We start from the raw sequence: 14,743 nt of genomic DNA, 5'->3' as shown, positions 1-14,743 counted from the left end.
CACTGAGCTAGAAGAAGGGAGGAAGAAAAATCTCTTCAAACTCTTCAAAGTCACAAGGTTCATGTTATTTTTCAGATACTAAATTAAATTTGCAATAGTGGTGAATACGTCACCTAGCCTGGTAATGAAATGTTTAGAAACCAAGCCATAAGCTTGGAGAACAAACCTTCACCCTCACTAAATTAAATTACATGGGAGGCAGTGATCTGTGAAAAATGATGGGAGCTGTTCAGTCTTCCTTCACATTTCCTAACCAAAAGTAGATAGAAAAGGGGAAATTACTCAGAGTTCCTCATTCTTGAAGAAATTTATTCTCTTGAAGTCAGACTGAGAACAGGATCATTCACCTTCTTATACATTACTTATGTTTCTGAGACCCTCCAGTAAACTGAATACAGGTAATCCTCAACTTATGACCACAATTGCAAACAATTTCCATTGCTAAGCATGATGACTGTTAACTGAACCACAACCTGATTTTATAACCTTTTTCCCCGCTGTTAAGTGAATCACTATGGTTGTTAAGTGAATCACAAGGTCATTAAACAAGCATAGTCAAAAGCCAACAGCTGATATCATACTTGATGACTGCTCAAAATAATAGGAAGAAAGAAATTTGCTTTGAGCAAGTAAACATTGTCAAATGGACAAAGACTGCTCAAGATTCATGAAATATTTTAAAGAATTCATAGTTTAATACATAATGTCGTAGTTTCCCAGAAGGATATGCAACCACTGAATGAGATCCCACAGACAGAAGCGATGAGGATTACAAAATATTTTCTTTTTTGACAGAAAAGCTTGGTTTTTTTCTTGCAGACATTCCATCACCCAATTAGGTAACATCGTCAGGGCTAGCAATGCTGAAGATGTTACCCATTTGGGTAATGAAATGTCTGCAAGAAAGCAACCAGGTTCAGAAAGCACCAAGGACTCCATATTTCTCTTTCAGAAAGAGAGGTAATGGAAACACCTAGGTATTTAGCGTCAGGCAACATGTTAGAAACTCCTATGTTTGGTTACTGTTTTCCACAAAGCTGTTTTGAATTCACTGTTCCGGATTGTGTAGATGAAAGGGTTTAACATGGGTACAAAGCTGGTGCGCACAAGAGAGATTGACTTATTGAGTCGTGTATTACCGTGTGTTGAAGGTTTCAAGTACATAAGCATATCTGCTGTATAGAAGATGGTTAGAACAATGAGATGGGAAGCACAGGTGAAAAAAGCTTTGGACCGCCCGGTGCCAGAAGGGATCTGAAGTATGGTGTTTATAATGCACATATATGAAATCAGAGAGAACCCAAAGGAACCCCACATTATAATAGCACCATAAAGGAATCCTATTAGCTCAATCACTATTGTATCAGCACAAGCCAACTTCAGAACTGGACCAATGTCACAAAAGAAATGATCAATCTTATTGTGCCCGCAATAGGGGTATGTCCACACTACGACCGACTGAGGAAATATGAGTCCAAACCCACCAATCCATGCCAGCAAAGACAGATTGAGACAGAGTCCACTAGTCATAATGGTTTGATAATACAAAGGTTTGCAGATGGCCACATAGCGGTCAAAAGACATGATCGTGAGGGTAATGAATTCCACAGCTCCCATTGTGAAGACCACAAATCCTTGGATCATGCAGCAGGCAAAGCAGATGGTGTTTGTACCAGAGAAGCTATTGACCAACATCTTTGGTATCTCTGATGTTGTGGAAGAAATCTCAGCTATGGAGAAGTTGAGTAGGAAGAAATACATTGGCGTACAGAGCTTAGGTTCCATGGAAATCACTAAGATGATTAAGGCATGTCCCATAAGTGACAGAAGGTACATCAAAAGCAGGAGAGTGGAAAATCCCAGATAAATTTCATCTAATTCAGAAAATCCCAGAAGAATAAATTCATTGAAAAATGTAGCATTTGACATTGCCTTTTTCTTTTCTAAAAAGATACAATAATTTATTATCATTTGTGGTGTAAGAAAGAAACAAGGCATATAATGAGATCTGAGCAAAGGTTAATTGCATCAATGACTGAAGTGAATTGCTATGCAGGGTTGCTGAACTGTTTAATATTTTTTACTCATACAACTGTTGATTAATTAGTGGTTTCAGAAATGTCACCACCACTCTCAGAGAATCTGTGTCTATTTGATTCAGGATGGGAGTTGAAGCAGGAAATTCATTTTTCCTCATAAAATGTTATCACCATTTTTCCTCACTGAAATATTGCACACAGTTCAGGGTTTGTTTAGTTCTTTCTGAAATCTAATATGGGAAAAAATAAAACTGACACAATCTTCCTTCTTTAATTTAATATTTTTGAAGGACAGCCTATAATGTTGACTTTTTCTTTTTTTTAATTGAGAGTATTAAACTTTGTGGACAAACACTTTGATAACTTCGCTGTGGTGTGTAATATTATTGAGTGCCTTCACAAAGTGATTTAAAAAATGTAGTCTATTCATGCAACCTCTCACCTCCACACACACACACAAATATATACACACAGAGAGAGAATTAATTTACATTAATGCAGGAAAAACTGAAAAGATGTAGGAATGGTGAGGAATATTTGTAGACAGGAAGCAGTTGTAATTTGAAAGAATTTCTTTTTTATTCCTCTACAAAAGAATTGTATTTCATAATTTGTATCTCTGGAATTTGTATCTGTTTTTAGCCATCTCTGATCAGTTACTCCAAGGTAAGAACTGTACTCTCCTGCTTTTCAGTTAGTAAAAAGGCTTTAAAGCTGGGTGAGATTAATTAATTAATTCATGGAAGTAGATGTCTTGTCCATTTTCCTACCTGACCTTAATCTTAATCTTTCTATTTACTCTTTCAGCACCACCCCTTTATTAATGTCCTTGCAGAGTCAGCCACCAACAATCCAAATTTATCTCAACTTGTCTATGCAGAATTTTAAATTTGCACCTATTTGTGCTTGCACTGGGGTCAGATGTGCAGAACCTGTCATGGTGCTTTCAACTGGAGTCCCACATCTTGTAGGAACCCTTCCCATACAAACCTTTAAGCTGCCTTTGCAGTGTTCCACTGGCCCAAAGATAGCATGGGCAAATCCAAATAAATTAAAAATTAAAATGGCCAAATTAAAATTCCCTCAAATGTTATCTTCTAACAAACTGGGTTCAAGATTGGATAGGAAAAGCAAAGCAGAAAAAAAACAACAACAACCCATAAGCCTGCAAAGTGTTGAGCACATTGCAAATGATTTATTGTCTCCTCTCTCACCCTGAAAATTTGAGTCATGATGCCAAACTGTCCTGGATAAATCCAGTCTCATTTAGAAATACCAAACTGCTTTGAAGATACAGCATATATTTAATAAGCAAGCAAACTACAGGGTATACTAAGCTTCCACCAAAACATTGGCTGGATGTCAGCCATAGAAGTCATCTATACATCCATCCATCCATCCACCCACCCACCCACCCATCCCTGAGGCTTTGGGAAGGACAATCAATAAGGTTCTAGTCTAGTAGCCATAATCTAGTTCAAACACCAGCCCAATGCCAGCCTCTTAAAATTGCTAGAAAGAAGCTACATCCCTCTTCCTCCTCCTCCTCCTCCTCCTCCTCCTCCTCCTCCTCCTCCTCCTCCTCCTCCTCCTCCTCCTCCTCCTCTTCTCTTCTTCTTCTTCTTCTTCTTCTTCTTCTTCTTCTTCTTCTTCTTCTTCTTCTTCTTCTTCTTCTTCTTCTTCTTCTTCTTCTTCTTCTTCTTCTTCTTCTTCTTCTTCTTCAGAATGAAAAATCAAGGCTGATGGCCACTAATGGACTTGCAAATTCTTCTATATCTCTTGATGTTCAAGGCCAAGTGTAACCTGGAACTCTAAAACCTTTATGTATCTATAATTTTTAGGGAATTATATACATCCTACAATACTCTGTCTCTATCATTTATCTATCATATTGATACTTTCTGAGTATTTAGAGTTCTACATTTAAAGCTTTGAGCAAATAAAAAAAAATGATCTTTTCTCATAAATCTTACAGCTATTGATAAAGATCCATTTGAATCTCAAAATGATTTCACCCAACCCCAAAATTACCATAACTGTAAAAGATCTTACAAACCACATCAAATATAGAATATTCTTTCTTATCTTGTAGCAAGCATCAAACATGTTCTGGAGATACATTTAGAGAGGAATGTTTCTACATATAACTGCATTCAGTCACAGTGATGAGTTGGAAGATTTTTTTTCCTCATGTGATTTCTTTAGAGTTCCTCAGGGATAGCACATGTGATGTGGTAGTTTCCCTCCTGCCAATTAGTAGTTTATGTACAGTATGGAGGTTTTCAAAGGACAATATTCAAATAATGGAAAGGAATCATCAGGAAAAAAAATCCATGGTCAAGCTGAGAAATATGGGTTGATCATTGAGAAGACTTTTGAGAGTCCCTTGGACTGCAAGGAGTTCAAATCAATCAATCCTAAAGGAAATCAATTCTGACTGTCCTTTGGAAGGACATACTGAACCTAAAGCTCAAACACTTTGGCCAACTCATTGGAAAAGACCCTGATAACTGGGAAAGATTGAAGGGGAAAGGAAAAGGAAGTACAACAAAAATGAATTTGGACAGGAGACAGACAAAGACAGGGAGGCCTGGCATACTGTGGTCCATTGGGGTCACAAAGAGTCAGACTCAATTTAGTGACTGAACAACAACAATGAGCAGATTAATTAGAAGCGGTTCTTTTTGGAACTAGCTTTTTCTAGGCCATCAAACCACTCAACTGGGACTTTAGTGTGATGATCCAGAGCCCCGAACGGAGGCAAAGTAATCAGCTGGCCAGAGCAATCACTGCCAATGTTCACCCAACAGCCCCCATATATGCTGGCACGAGTTCAAACAAAGCAGCCAGGGAAGTTTACACTGTTCTTAAAGCAAGACAGATAACAAGCAAACGTATAATCCTTTTAACTCCAGCTTGCCTGTGAACTGCAAACTACAGACTGTAAGGTGAGATCAGCAGGAAGCAAGCTGGTCCAGAATACAAAGTGTTCAGGTTACAAGAGCACACTATCTCAAGATTTCACGTTTGTTCCCGGCAAATGCCCCACCCCACAGCGTCTCCTTAAATCCTACTCCCCAGGTGTGCCTTGTGGAGTGGGGCGGGATGCTCTCCTCCCGAGCAAGTGAGCCTGCCTCCATTGTTCCCTCCTCCTCTCTGCTCTCCTTGCTCTAGAACAGTGGTTCTCAACCTTTTTAATGCTGCGACCCCCCAACCGGTCATAAGTCAAGGACTACTCAATCGGTCGTAAGTTGAGGACTACTCAACTGGTGCAGCACCGTTTGCAGAATGGGACTTTTGGCGGGCTCAGCAGGGCAGAGACAGCCTGGACAATTCCTATTGGCTTTTGAAAGCCAATAGAATTAGACTCTATTCAAGAGAGTCTATTCTATTGGCTTTCAAAAGCCAATAGAATAAAAGGGAGTAGCACAGCTAAGGAAAAGGGGAAAAAATGGCGGACTGCATTGTTTGGCGACCCCCGTGAAATGGTCGTTCGACCCCAAATGAGGTCCCGACCCCCAGGTTGAGAACCACTGCTCTAGGATTTGGTGGGGAGGGGCCTTGCTCTTCGCCTGAACTCTGCCTTCCCTGTTCCAAACCTGAAGGGCCCTGGCCTGCCTCAGCCTGCTCCTCCCCACAGTCCTCAGAAGCAACAGACACCCCTTCCTGGGCCTCAACAGGGAACTCCATGTCTTCCTCAGAGTCAGGCTCGGATCAGAGGCATGACACTTTAGTAAGACTGAGGTTGAAGTTGAAGGTTCATTCTAGCTTATGGGTTGGTTTCCAAATGTTTTGTTATCAGGCCAGGTAACAACTTCAACAGCATTTAGGGAAAAGTCTTTAGTAAGACTTTCAAGAAGTCACAGTGATATTTTTATACATAAAGAGCGTAGTAGAGAGTGGTGGTTTGGGAGATCATGAAAGCATCTTCTTTGTTTGGAGTTAAAAGGACTTTTTTTAAAAAAATAGATGAATAGGAGTTTAATGGTGACCAGGGGAATTGTTCATCTGTAATATCATATCATAGTAGTCAAATGGAAATAAATTGTGCTATTTAAGGTAAGTACCATATATGCCGGCATATAAGACGACTTCCACAAGCGCTAAACTCGGCGCCAAAGACAGGGGTCGTCTTATATGCCGAGTCGTCTTATACGCCAGAAATACTGGTTCTAGGAATGTAGCTCAGCGACAAAGATGGGGGTCGTCTTATACGCCGGGTTGCCTAATATGCCGGCATATACGGTAAGTCCTTCCCCATAAAGACCTGAATTTTTAAGGAAAACAAATGGGCCACTGTCTCTTGGAAACATTTAGATACAAGAATATTGATTAGGATAGGAAGCCAAGCCTTTAGAAGATAATATCTGAAGAAAATAACATAAGAAGAACAACTTTTATTCCCATAATACTGCTTTGGTCTAACTAAACTAAAACACTCTCTGAAGTGCATTCCTCAATACAGCATTATCCTTAATTTATGGAAATACCAAAACTGTCACACCAAACCCATACTTTGCGGTCATAACCAAAACATATCCATTTTCTTATTTGTACGATTTTATAAAGATGAATTTCATCCTTGACCCTTTTCCGGTGAATTTCATTTGCCTCTGTACACAATGCTTTACCTACTCACGTTTCGATGCAACAAAATTCAGAGAAAAGGACACAATTCCTATATATTTTTTTCAGGCTGTCATGGATGTGAATAATTTATATATTTACCTAATATCAGATAGGTTGATGTTAAAAAACAAAGGAAATGTGTAGAGGATCAGGCTGTCTTCTTCAATTGCAAACATTAATGCTGAAATAAAGTTAAGCGGGGGGCTGGACTAGAAGACCTCCAAGGTCCCTTCCAGCTCTATTTTATTCTAAATATTTCTTTGCTTTGAAAGCTGCTCTCAGGGACATCAGTGCAGAGAGATAAAAGAAGTTTATACTCATGATTGTGCAGAGAGATAAAAGAAGTTTATACTCATGATAACCACCTGTTATCAGTTTGACACATTTTACAAAGTTAAAAAGGAGATGAGAGTTAGCCATGTGATTCCAATTCCTTTTTTTTAGCTCTTCTTCAAATACTCTTAGCTGACAACAATAATAATAATAATAATAATGATAATAATAAAGTTGGAAGGGACCTTGGAGGTCATGTAGTCCAACCCCCCACTCAGGCAGGAAACGCCGTAGAACAAACTTGTTCAGGCTGACCACATTTTAGGAAAGAATTCAAAATAGATGTGGTTAAAGTTTTAGAGTCCTGTTTTGTCCCCTCTTTGATTATGTGATTTTTAAGGTATATATATATATATATATATATATATATATATATATATATATATATATATATATATATATACCTAAAAAATCACACACACACACACAAACACACACACACACCACACACACATACCTAAGAAATGTTTAACTATAACTCTCTAAAGTTCTACACCATCCAGAGTCACTTTCTTTGAGATGGATGACCATATATACAGGTAGACCTTAACCTACGGCCACAATTGAGCCCAATATTTCTGTTGCTAAGTGAAACATTTGTTAAGAGAATTTTGCCCCATTTTTTACAACCTTTCTTGTCACAGTTGCTAAGTGAATCATTGCAGTTGTTAAGTTAGTCATATGGTTATTAAGTGAATCTGGCTTCCCCAATTGACTTTGCTTGTCAGAAGGCTGCAAAATGGGATCACATGACCCTGGGACACTGCAATTGACATAAATGTGAGTCAGTTGCCAAGTGTGAATTTTCATCACACATGGTATAGGGTTTTCATCACCCATGGTGTCAACTTTGAAAATGAGCATGGCTGCAGCCACTTTCCCTACTCATTTTTGATTGACACATAGCAGGGAGGGAGGGGGGTTTACCAGGTGCTTCTCTAGACTACACAGATTTTCTCCCATGGGAACCAAGGTCATTGGCTGCTCCTGGGACTGCAGGCTGTGCGTTTTGTGAAAAGCCTGCCCAAGAAGATGTATTGGAGAATGTAGTAGCTTGCATAGCTTTAGAGGTGGGATTTCTTAACTTTGTATTGGGGATTGTTACCTGTCGTTTCAGACTTGGTTTCACTTTTCATGTGCTGATACTTGGTATCATTAAACATGTTCTTTGAGGAGCTTGCAAGCCTCAGAGTTCTGCTTTATTTGTCTCTGTCTGTCAGAACCATGACATATGGTATAGGGTTTTCTTCACACATGGTAAAGGGTTTCCTGCCTGAGCAGGAGATTGGACTAGATGACCTCCAAGGTCCCTTACAACATTATTTTTATTTATTTTTATTAGTTTTATTTTTATTTTTTTTATTTTTATTATTTATTTTTATTTTTATTTAGGAACATGGGGCTGCTGCAACAGTCATAAGTGTGAAAAATGGTTGTAGGTCACTTTTTCAGTGACATTATTTATTTATTTATTTATTTATTTATTTATTTTTAAAATTTATAAACTGGCTCACTCCCGCAGGACTCTGGGTGGCTAACAATAAAAACAACATAAAACATGACAAAACAAACAGTACAATAACAGTCATCTAGGGGTCAGATTTTATAAACCCCAGGCCTGCCAGAAAAGCCAGGTCTCAAGCAGCTTACGGAAAACCAACAGGGTGGGAGCGGTCCTAATCTCCGGGGGGAGCTGGTTCCAAGACGTGGGTGCCATCACAGAGAAAGCCCTCCTCCGCGGCCCTGCCAAATGGCACTGCTTGGCCGACGGGACCTGAAGGAGGCCCAGCCTGTGGGATCTAACCGGACGAAGGGAACTATGAGGTAGTAGGCGGTCTCGCAAATAGCCTGGCACTTTGAACACTCACTAAATGAATCAATAAGGAATTCAACCCCTCCCATGGCAAAGACTGTGAAAATTTGTACCACCAGCAAAAAAGAAAAAAAAAGAAAAAAACCCAGATGGTATTTTTACCCAAGATGATATTGGTCAACATTTTGGGGACTTTGGCTGATGTGGAACAGATCTCAGCAAGGGAGAAATTGAGGAGGAAGAAATACATTGGTGTATGGAGCATGGGTTCCATGATAACAACAAAGATGATTAAGGTATGTCCTAGAAGTGATAGAAGGTACATCAGTAGAACTATGGTACAAAACACCATGTTCAGCTCACATAATTGTGGAAATCCCACAAGAATGAACTCTTCAACCAACGTTGCATCGGCCATTTTCTTCTTTCCTGCAATAAAAAGAACCACATCTAAGAAAAAAAAAACAAAACATCTTCCTGAATAAAGGATAGTGAGTCTTAAATAATATTTTGATACCCAGGATTAATATCTGAAATTTCATGTGGGAATTGTTCTTGCAAGCTCAAATTATTATCTTTCAAAATAAGATATAAAAAGCAGACTCACACAATTGTTGTCCATATATACTTAAGCTCAGAAGGAGAAAGATCACTCCTGATTCGGCATTTTGTATTTTTCAAAATAATATTTAACAGCTGCAAACAATGCATGCTAGAAGACTGACTCTTTTATTTTGGTTCATGCTTCAGCTGGAAATGGAAGATAGAATAGAATAGAATAACAGAGTTGGAAGGGATCTTGTAGATCTTCTAGTCTAACCCTCTGGTCAGGTGGATTTGCCGTAATGTGGTGGAAATCCTGACTTTTAACTGGAATCAAGGAATAGTTAATTGTATGCAACTGGGAGAAACTGAAACTGCACACTGTGCTTTGTGTATGCAGATGTTCATTGTGAGGACATCAAAAAGAATCTCCATATTGTGGATAGAGTCAATCTTGAAATGTCTGGTGAAACTGCTCTTATATGCATTGTTTCTTTTTTTAAAAAAAATACTCACAGGAGTCCTTACAATCATTCATTTACTGATATTCATTCTCATTTTTTTATTATTTAAAAAGTAAGAAAAGGATAAATTAAATCCAAAATTACATTTCAGTTACAACATTTGGGAACTTTGGTTCTAGTATCATCCTTTTATTCTGCAAAGCACTGCATGGAAAAAACTGTTGCACCATTTCAGTTTTCCACTTTGAGGGCCCTTCCTTTTTATGGACTAATGACTAGATAAAAGACAGATCTGTCAAAGTCACAATACAGTTTGTTCTGAGATTTGCTAATTTTCTGGACATTTTTATTGTCTTATAAACATGTTTAGATTGAATGATTCTTCCCCCCCCCCTTAATTTATTTAGCTTTTGAGTGCCACTCAAGAAGAAAGCTGGGATATAAATTCTAAGAAATACAGGGGAAACCCCCACCCCCACTTTCCTTTATAAAAAAGTTAATTTCTTACTATGGATTGTATTGTACACAAAAGAATCACAACAAATGCTGTTAACCTGTTCAGGATTTACAAATCTTGAGCATCAACCTCTGTTTAGTGATCACTTGAAGTTACAGTGGCACTGGAAGAACTGACTTACGACTGTTTTTTACACCTACGACCATTGTAGCATCCCCATAGTCACATGATCAAAACTGAGAGGCTTAACCACTGACTTATATTTATGACAGTTAGTGTTTTTAAGTCTGAAACTGCCAATTGAATTCTGATTGCCACACTCAAAATGTCACCAATGCCGCAATTCTCTAAAGTTCATCTCATTCCTGTTGCATAAGAAAGTGCTAGAACTATTTCTCCATGCATTGTCTCAATTTAAGGTCCCTTTCCTTTTATGGATTATGTTCTGGACAGCTTTTTTGACTTCGGCATTCCGAATTGTGTATATGAAAGGATTCAGCATTGGGGTAAGAGTGGTGTTCAAGATCGCCACAGTTCTTGTCAAGCGGTATGAGGACTGGACGTTGGGCCTCACGTACATGAAGACAAGAGCTCCATATAAGATGGACACCACCAACAGGTGAGAGGTGCAGGTGGAGAAGGCCTTTTTCCGCCCTACGGCAGAGGGAATGCGCAAGACGGTGGCAATGATAAAAATGTAGGACAGAATCATGAGAAGTAAGGTCATAATCACAACGACAAAGATAGTCAATATTCTGAGGGACTCAATGAGATGAGTATCAGCACACATAAGGCTCAACAGAGGACCAATATCACAGAAGAAATGGTCAACAATATTAGACCCACAGAATGGCATTCTCCAAACAATAAAATAATGAAAAAAGATAATCCCAAAGGCAGCATACCAGGTGGCCAAAGACATTTGAAGGGACATGTGTTTGGACATAATGATGGGATATTGAAGCGGCTTGCAGATGGCCAGATAGCGGTCAAAAGACATAGCTGTGAGGATGAAGAGCTCTGTGGTACCAAAACAAAAGTGAAAAAATCCTTGAGCCAGACAGCAATGGAAGCAAATGGTGGTTTTGGCTTCTATAAATGTCTGTAGCAATTTGGGTACCACCGTGGAGGTATAGCAGATCTCCAGGAAAGCAAGGTTGCTCAGGAAGATGTACATTGGTGTCTGAAGTCTTGGCTCAATTGCTACAATGATAAGGATGAAGCCATTCCCAAGGATGGTTACAAGGTACATGAATAGACCCACTACGAAGAAGACTCGGTGAAGATCATACAGAAAGGGAATTCCTAACAGGATAAATTCACTCACTCTGGACATATTCCTAGGCTCCATCATTTCAGAATTATTGTTATAACATCTACACATTTAAGTGAAAAGGGTATTTCATTTCATCATTTGTAATACATTACACAAGGAAGTATGTGAAAAGTCAAATTCAGGTGCACAACATTATATTTCAGTGTTTGGACTGATATTTCAGAAGTTACACTGGCCATATTCTTTCTTCCTGAAATAAAAGAAGAACACATTTAAGGAGAAAAATAACTTACTAAGTAAAGGAGGTCTCAAAAGTGCTTTTTCAAAAGGCAACTGGACTGTCTTTATTTTTCCTTGAAGATATTTTGCTTCTCATCCAAGAAGCTTCTTCAGTTCTGACTAGATGGTCATTGGGGGAGAGAAGGGATGGAAGGATTAGTTCTTCCTGTCAGAATTAATCCTTCCATCTCCCCCACCATTCAGTCAGAACTGATGAAGCTTCTTGGATGAGAAGCAAAATGTTTTCAAGAAAAAACAAAGAAAGTCCAGTGGCCTTTTGAAAAAGCATCCTTGAGAAAACCATGACTTGGATTACTGAGAATCTCCATAGATAAATAAAGGAGGGTAGTTAATTTGGGAGGCATCACATAACATCTTGAGATACAGAATTGATATCTAAAATCTCATAAGAGAAGAGTCTTTCCATGCTCATATTATGATTGTTAAGAAAGCAAAAGAAAGACTAAAAAGAATACCCATGGAAATAGTGATATATTAATTTTGTCTGAATAATCAGATAAACTTTTACCAACACCAGTCTTATTCTTTGAACCTACTATAAACCTTTGCAATTATCTTGGTCCTTTGGGTGTGCCAATCAGATCAAACAAATACAATTGTCCAGTGTCTACGTTCATCATTTTTATGCATAAATGATGGTGTATATTTGTATTATTTTGAGGATGGGAAAATTAAAAACATCTTAAGTCAGCGATTAAGAAAACAGGCATTCCAAAGAGTCCAGAGTTTCTGCATACCTAAACGATGAGCCAACTCTAAATTCAAGCAGATTCTCTTGTTAGTGATTTCAGTTGTTATTATTATTTGACTGTCAGGAGGGTGATTGGAACTGCCTGGAACCAGGATTTGGGCATTGTGAACCTTGATTTACCTTGGGGCAATGAATCTTAGCTTCAATCAGCTTTGCTTTTAAACATAGCTTCTTTAAGTTCATATCCCAGTCTCATCTTACTTTTTGGGGGGAAAGAACAGAGAAGGAAAGAAGGCTGGGAGGAGATTGGAGAAAATGATTTGAGCATCAGAGGAGAAGAATTGGTAGAATTGTGCAGTGGTAACATTAAAAAATAATCAAAATATGGTTCATTTCATCTTTGAGACTTCGGATGTTGTACTTCCTTCCCTCAACTCAAAGCAGCTGTTTCCTTCTCTGGGATCTTGCTGTCACCCTCCATGATCTCATGAGATTCCAGGTAAAGACCTCCTTGATTGAAACAGCCCCAAAGCCAAACTATTCCTATGTTATGATCTGTTCAAATCTTTAGAAGGTTGCAGATAGTAATCTACTTTTAAGTTTCCAAAGAGGAGTTATTTTTTCTCACTTCTTCAGTTCTGAGAAAGCTTCTTGAATGAGAAATGAAACGTTTTCAAGCTAAACAAGAACGTCCAGTTTCCTTTAGAAAGAAAGCACCTTTGAGGCAGCCATGACCTGGATGACTGAGAATCTCCAGAGAGATTTACAAGGAATTCTTTTAAAAAGGATGGTCATAGATCTCTTTATCTATAATGTTATATCAATGAAATAAGCCAGCCAATTCCAAATCGTAGAATCCTAAAATTAATAATAATAATAATAATAATAATAATAATAATAATAATAATAATAATAATAATAATAAAGTTGGAAGGGACCTTGGAGGTCATCTAGTCCAATCCCCTGCTCAGGAAGGAAACCCTACACCATTTCAGACAAATGGCTGTCCAGTCTCTTCTTAAAAACTTCCAGTGTTGGAGCATTCACCGCTTCTGGGGGCAGGTTGTTCCACTGGTTAATTGTTCTCACTGTCAGGAAGTTTCTCCTTAGTTCTAGGTTGCTTCTCTCCTTGATTAGTTTCCATCCCTTGCTTCTTGTCCTGCCTTCAGGCACTTTGGAAAATAGCTTAATTCCCTCTTCTTTATGGCAGCCCCTGAGATATTGGAACACAGCTATCATGTCCCCCCTAGTCCTTCTCTTCATTAAACTAGACATACCCAATTCCAGCAACCGTTCCTTATATGTTTTAGCCTCCAGTCCCCTGATCATCTTTGTTGCTCTTCTCTGCACTCTTTCTAGAGTCTTAAAGATGGAGCAGGTAGGATTCTCCTTCTCTCTCTCTCTGTATCTCCATCTCTTGGACCATCATACTGACAACTGCAAGAATCAGGGCACTTATGAAACTCCTGTTCCTCCCTAGCTAGAAAGCTGTCCACAGTGGGATTTAGCAAAACAAATCAATGTCCCTTGCTGTTTTTTTTTTCCCAACCTCTTTCAATTCTACACCTTAGATCCCAAGCAATTTCCATGTTGCATTTACTTCACCGGTTTTGAACCTGAGATTTTAAATTAGGTTCAGCCTTGTCAATTTTCCATACATCAAAGTTTTACATATTTGGGTGATATGCTTAATCTCAGTAGGAAGAGGGTCTGCAGTCATAATATAGAAACTTGCTTAGGTTGATATTTCAACAGAATTTATACATACTGAACAGAATTGTCAACAGCAACATATTCAACAAGAAAACTATAGAATCACCTTTCTTACCCTTCAGGCCATCATCAAACAGAAGATAATTTTAACACAGGAAGATTCTACATATAACTCTGTTCCATAAGAGAGGATAGTCAGAAAATGTTATTTATTAACATTTATTAATTTGTTATTTATTAATAGCTCCTCAGGGATGTTGTAACTGATGTAATAGTTTCCCTTAGGCCAGTGGTGGCAAAACATTTAGAGACCGAGTGCCCAAACTGCTACCCAAAACCTACTTATGTATTGCTGGGTGCCGGGTGGGTGAGGCCCGCTGGGAGGGTTTGGCTATGGTGGTCATGGCAGACTGGGTGGGCGTGGCCAGGGTGGTGTGGCCAGCTCAGTGTTGCTCCTAGGGATGGATGCCTGTGAGGAGCGGGCA

The 14,743-nt window shown here is 38.8% G+C and overlaps 2 protein-coding genes across 5 annotated transcripts; both read right to left on the bottom strand.

Annotated features, from left to right (window-relative positions):
• Nucleotides 1–183: 183 nt before the first annotated feature.
• LOC120302115 (olfactory receptor 6X1-like) lies at nucleotides 184–4,143 on the bottom strand. 2 transcript variants are annotated; one of them, XM_039330022.1, is made up of 2 exons: nucleotides 4,096–4,143; nucleotides 184–1,943 (listed from the first exon to the last, which is right to left on the bottom strand). In XM_039330022.1, the coding sequence occupies exon 2, from the start codon at nucleotides 1,927–1,929 to the stop codon at nucleotides 1,000–1,002; it is 930 nt and encodes a 309-aa protein (XP_039185956.1). In that variant the 5' UTR covers nucleotides 1,930–1,943; nucleotides 4,096–4,143; the 3' UTR covers nucleotides 184–999. The 2 variants fall into 2 exon arrangements, with proteins under 2 accessions (XP_039185956.1, XP_039185957.1); XM_039330023.1 differs by having other exon boundaries at nucleotides 4,092–4,112.
• A 5,798-nt stretch (nucleotides 4,144–9,941) lies between these two features.
• LOC120302117 (olfactory receptor 6X1-like) lies at nucleotides 9,942–14,425 on the bottom strand. 3 transcript variants are annotated; one of them, XM_039330026.1, is made up of 2 exons: nucleotides 14,374–14,425; nucleotides 9,942–11,804 (listed from the first exon to the last, which is right to left on the bottom strand). In XM_039330026.1, exon 2 carries the CDS (start codon nucleotides 11,660–11,662, stop codon nucleotides 10,688–10,690), a length of 975 nt encoding a protein of 324 aa, XP_039185960.1. In that variant the 5' UTR covers nucleotides 11,663–11,804; nucleotides 14,374–14,425; the 3' UTR covers nucleotides 9,942–10,687. The 3 variants fall into 3 exon arrangements, with proteins under 3 accessions (XP_039185960.1, XP_039185961.1, XP_039185962.1); XM_039330027.1 differs by having other exon boundaries at nucleotides 14,365–14,424; XM_039330028.1 differs by lacking the exon at nucleotides 14,374–14,425 and adding an exon at nucleotides 12,726–12,812.
• Between the last annotated feature and the right edge of the window lie 318 nt (nucleotides 14,426–14,743).

The sequence above is a fragment of the Crotalus tigris genome, unplaced genomic scaffold (assembly GCF_016545835.1).
Source record: "Crotalus tigris isolate CLP2741 ecotype Arizona unplaced genomic scaffold, ASM1654583v1 scf7180000024422.289953, whole genome shotgun sequence".
NCBI lineage: Eukaryota > Metazoa > Chordata > Lepidosauria > Squamata > Viperidae > Crotalus > Crotalus tigris.
Note: the sequence above shows the minus strand (reverse complement) of the source record. Positions and strands in the feature narration are given on the sequence as shown.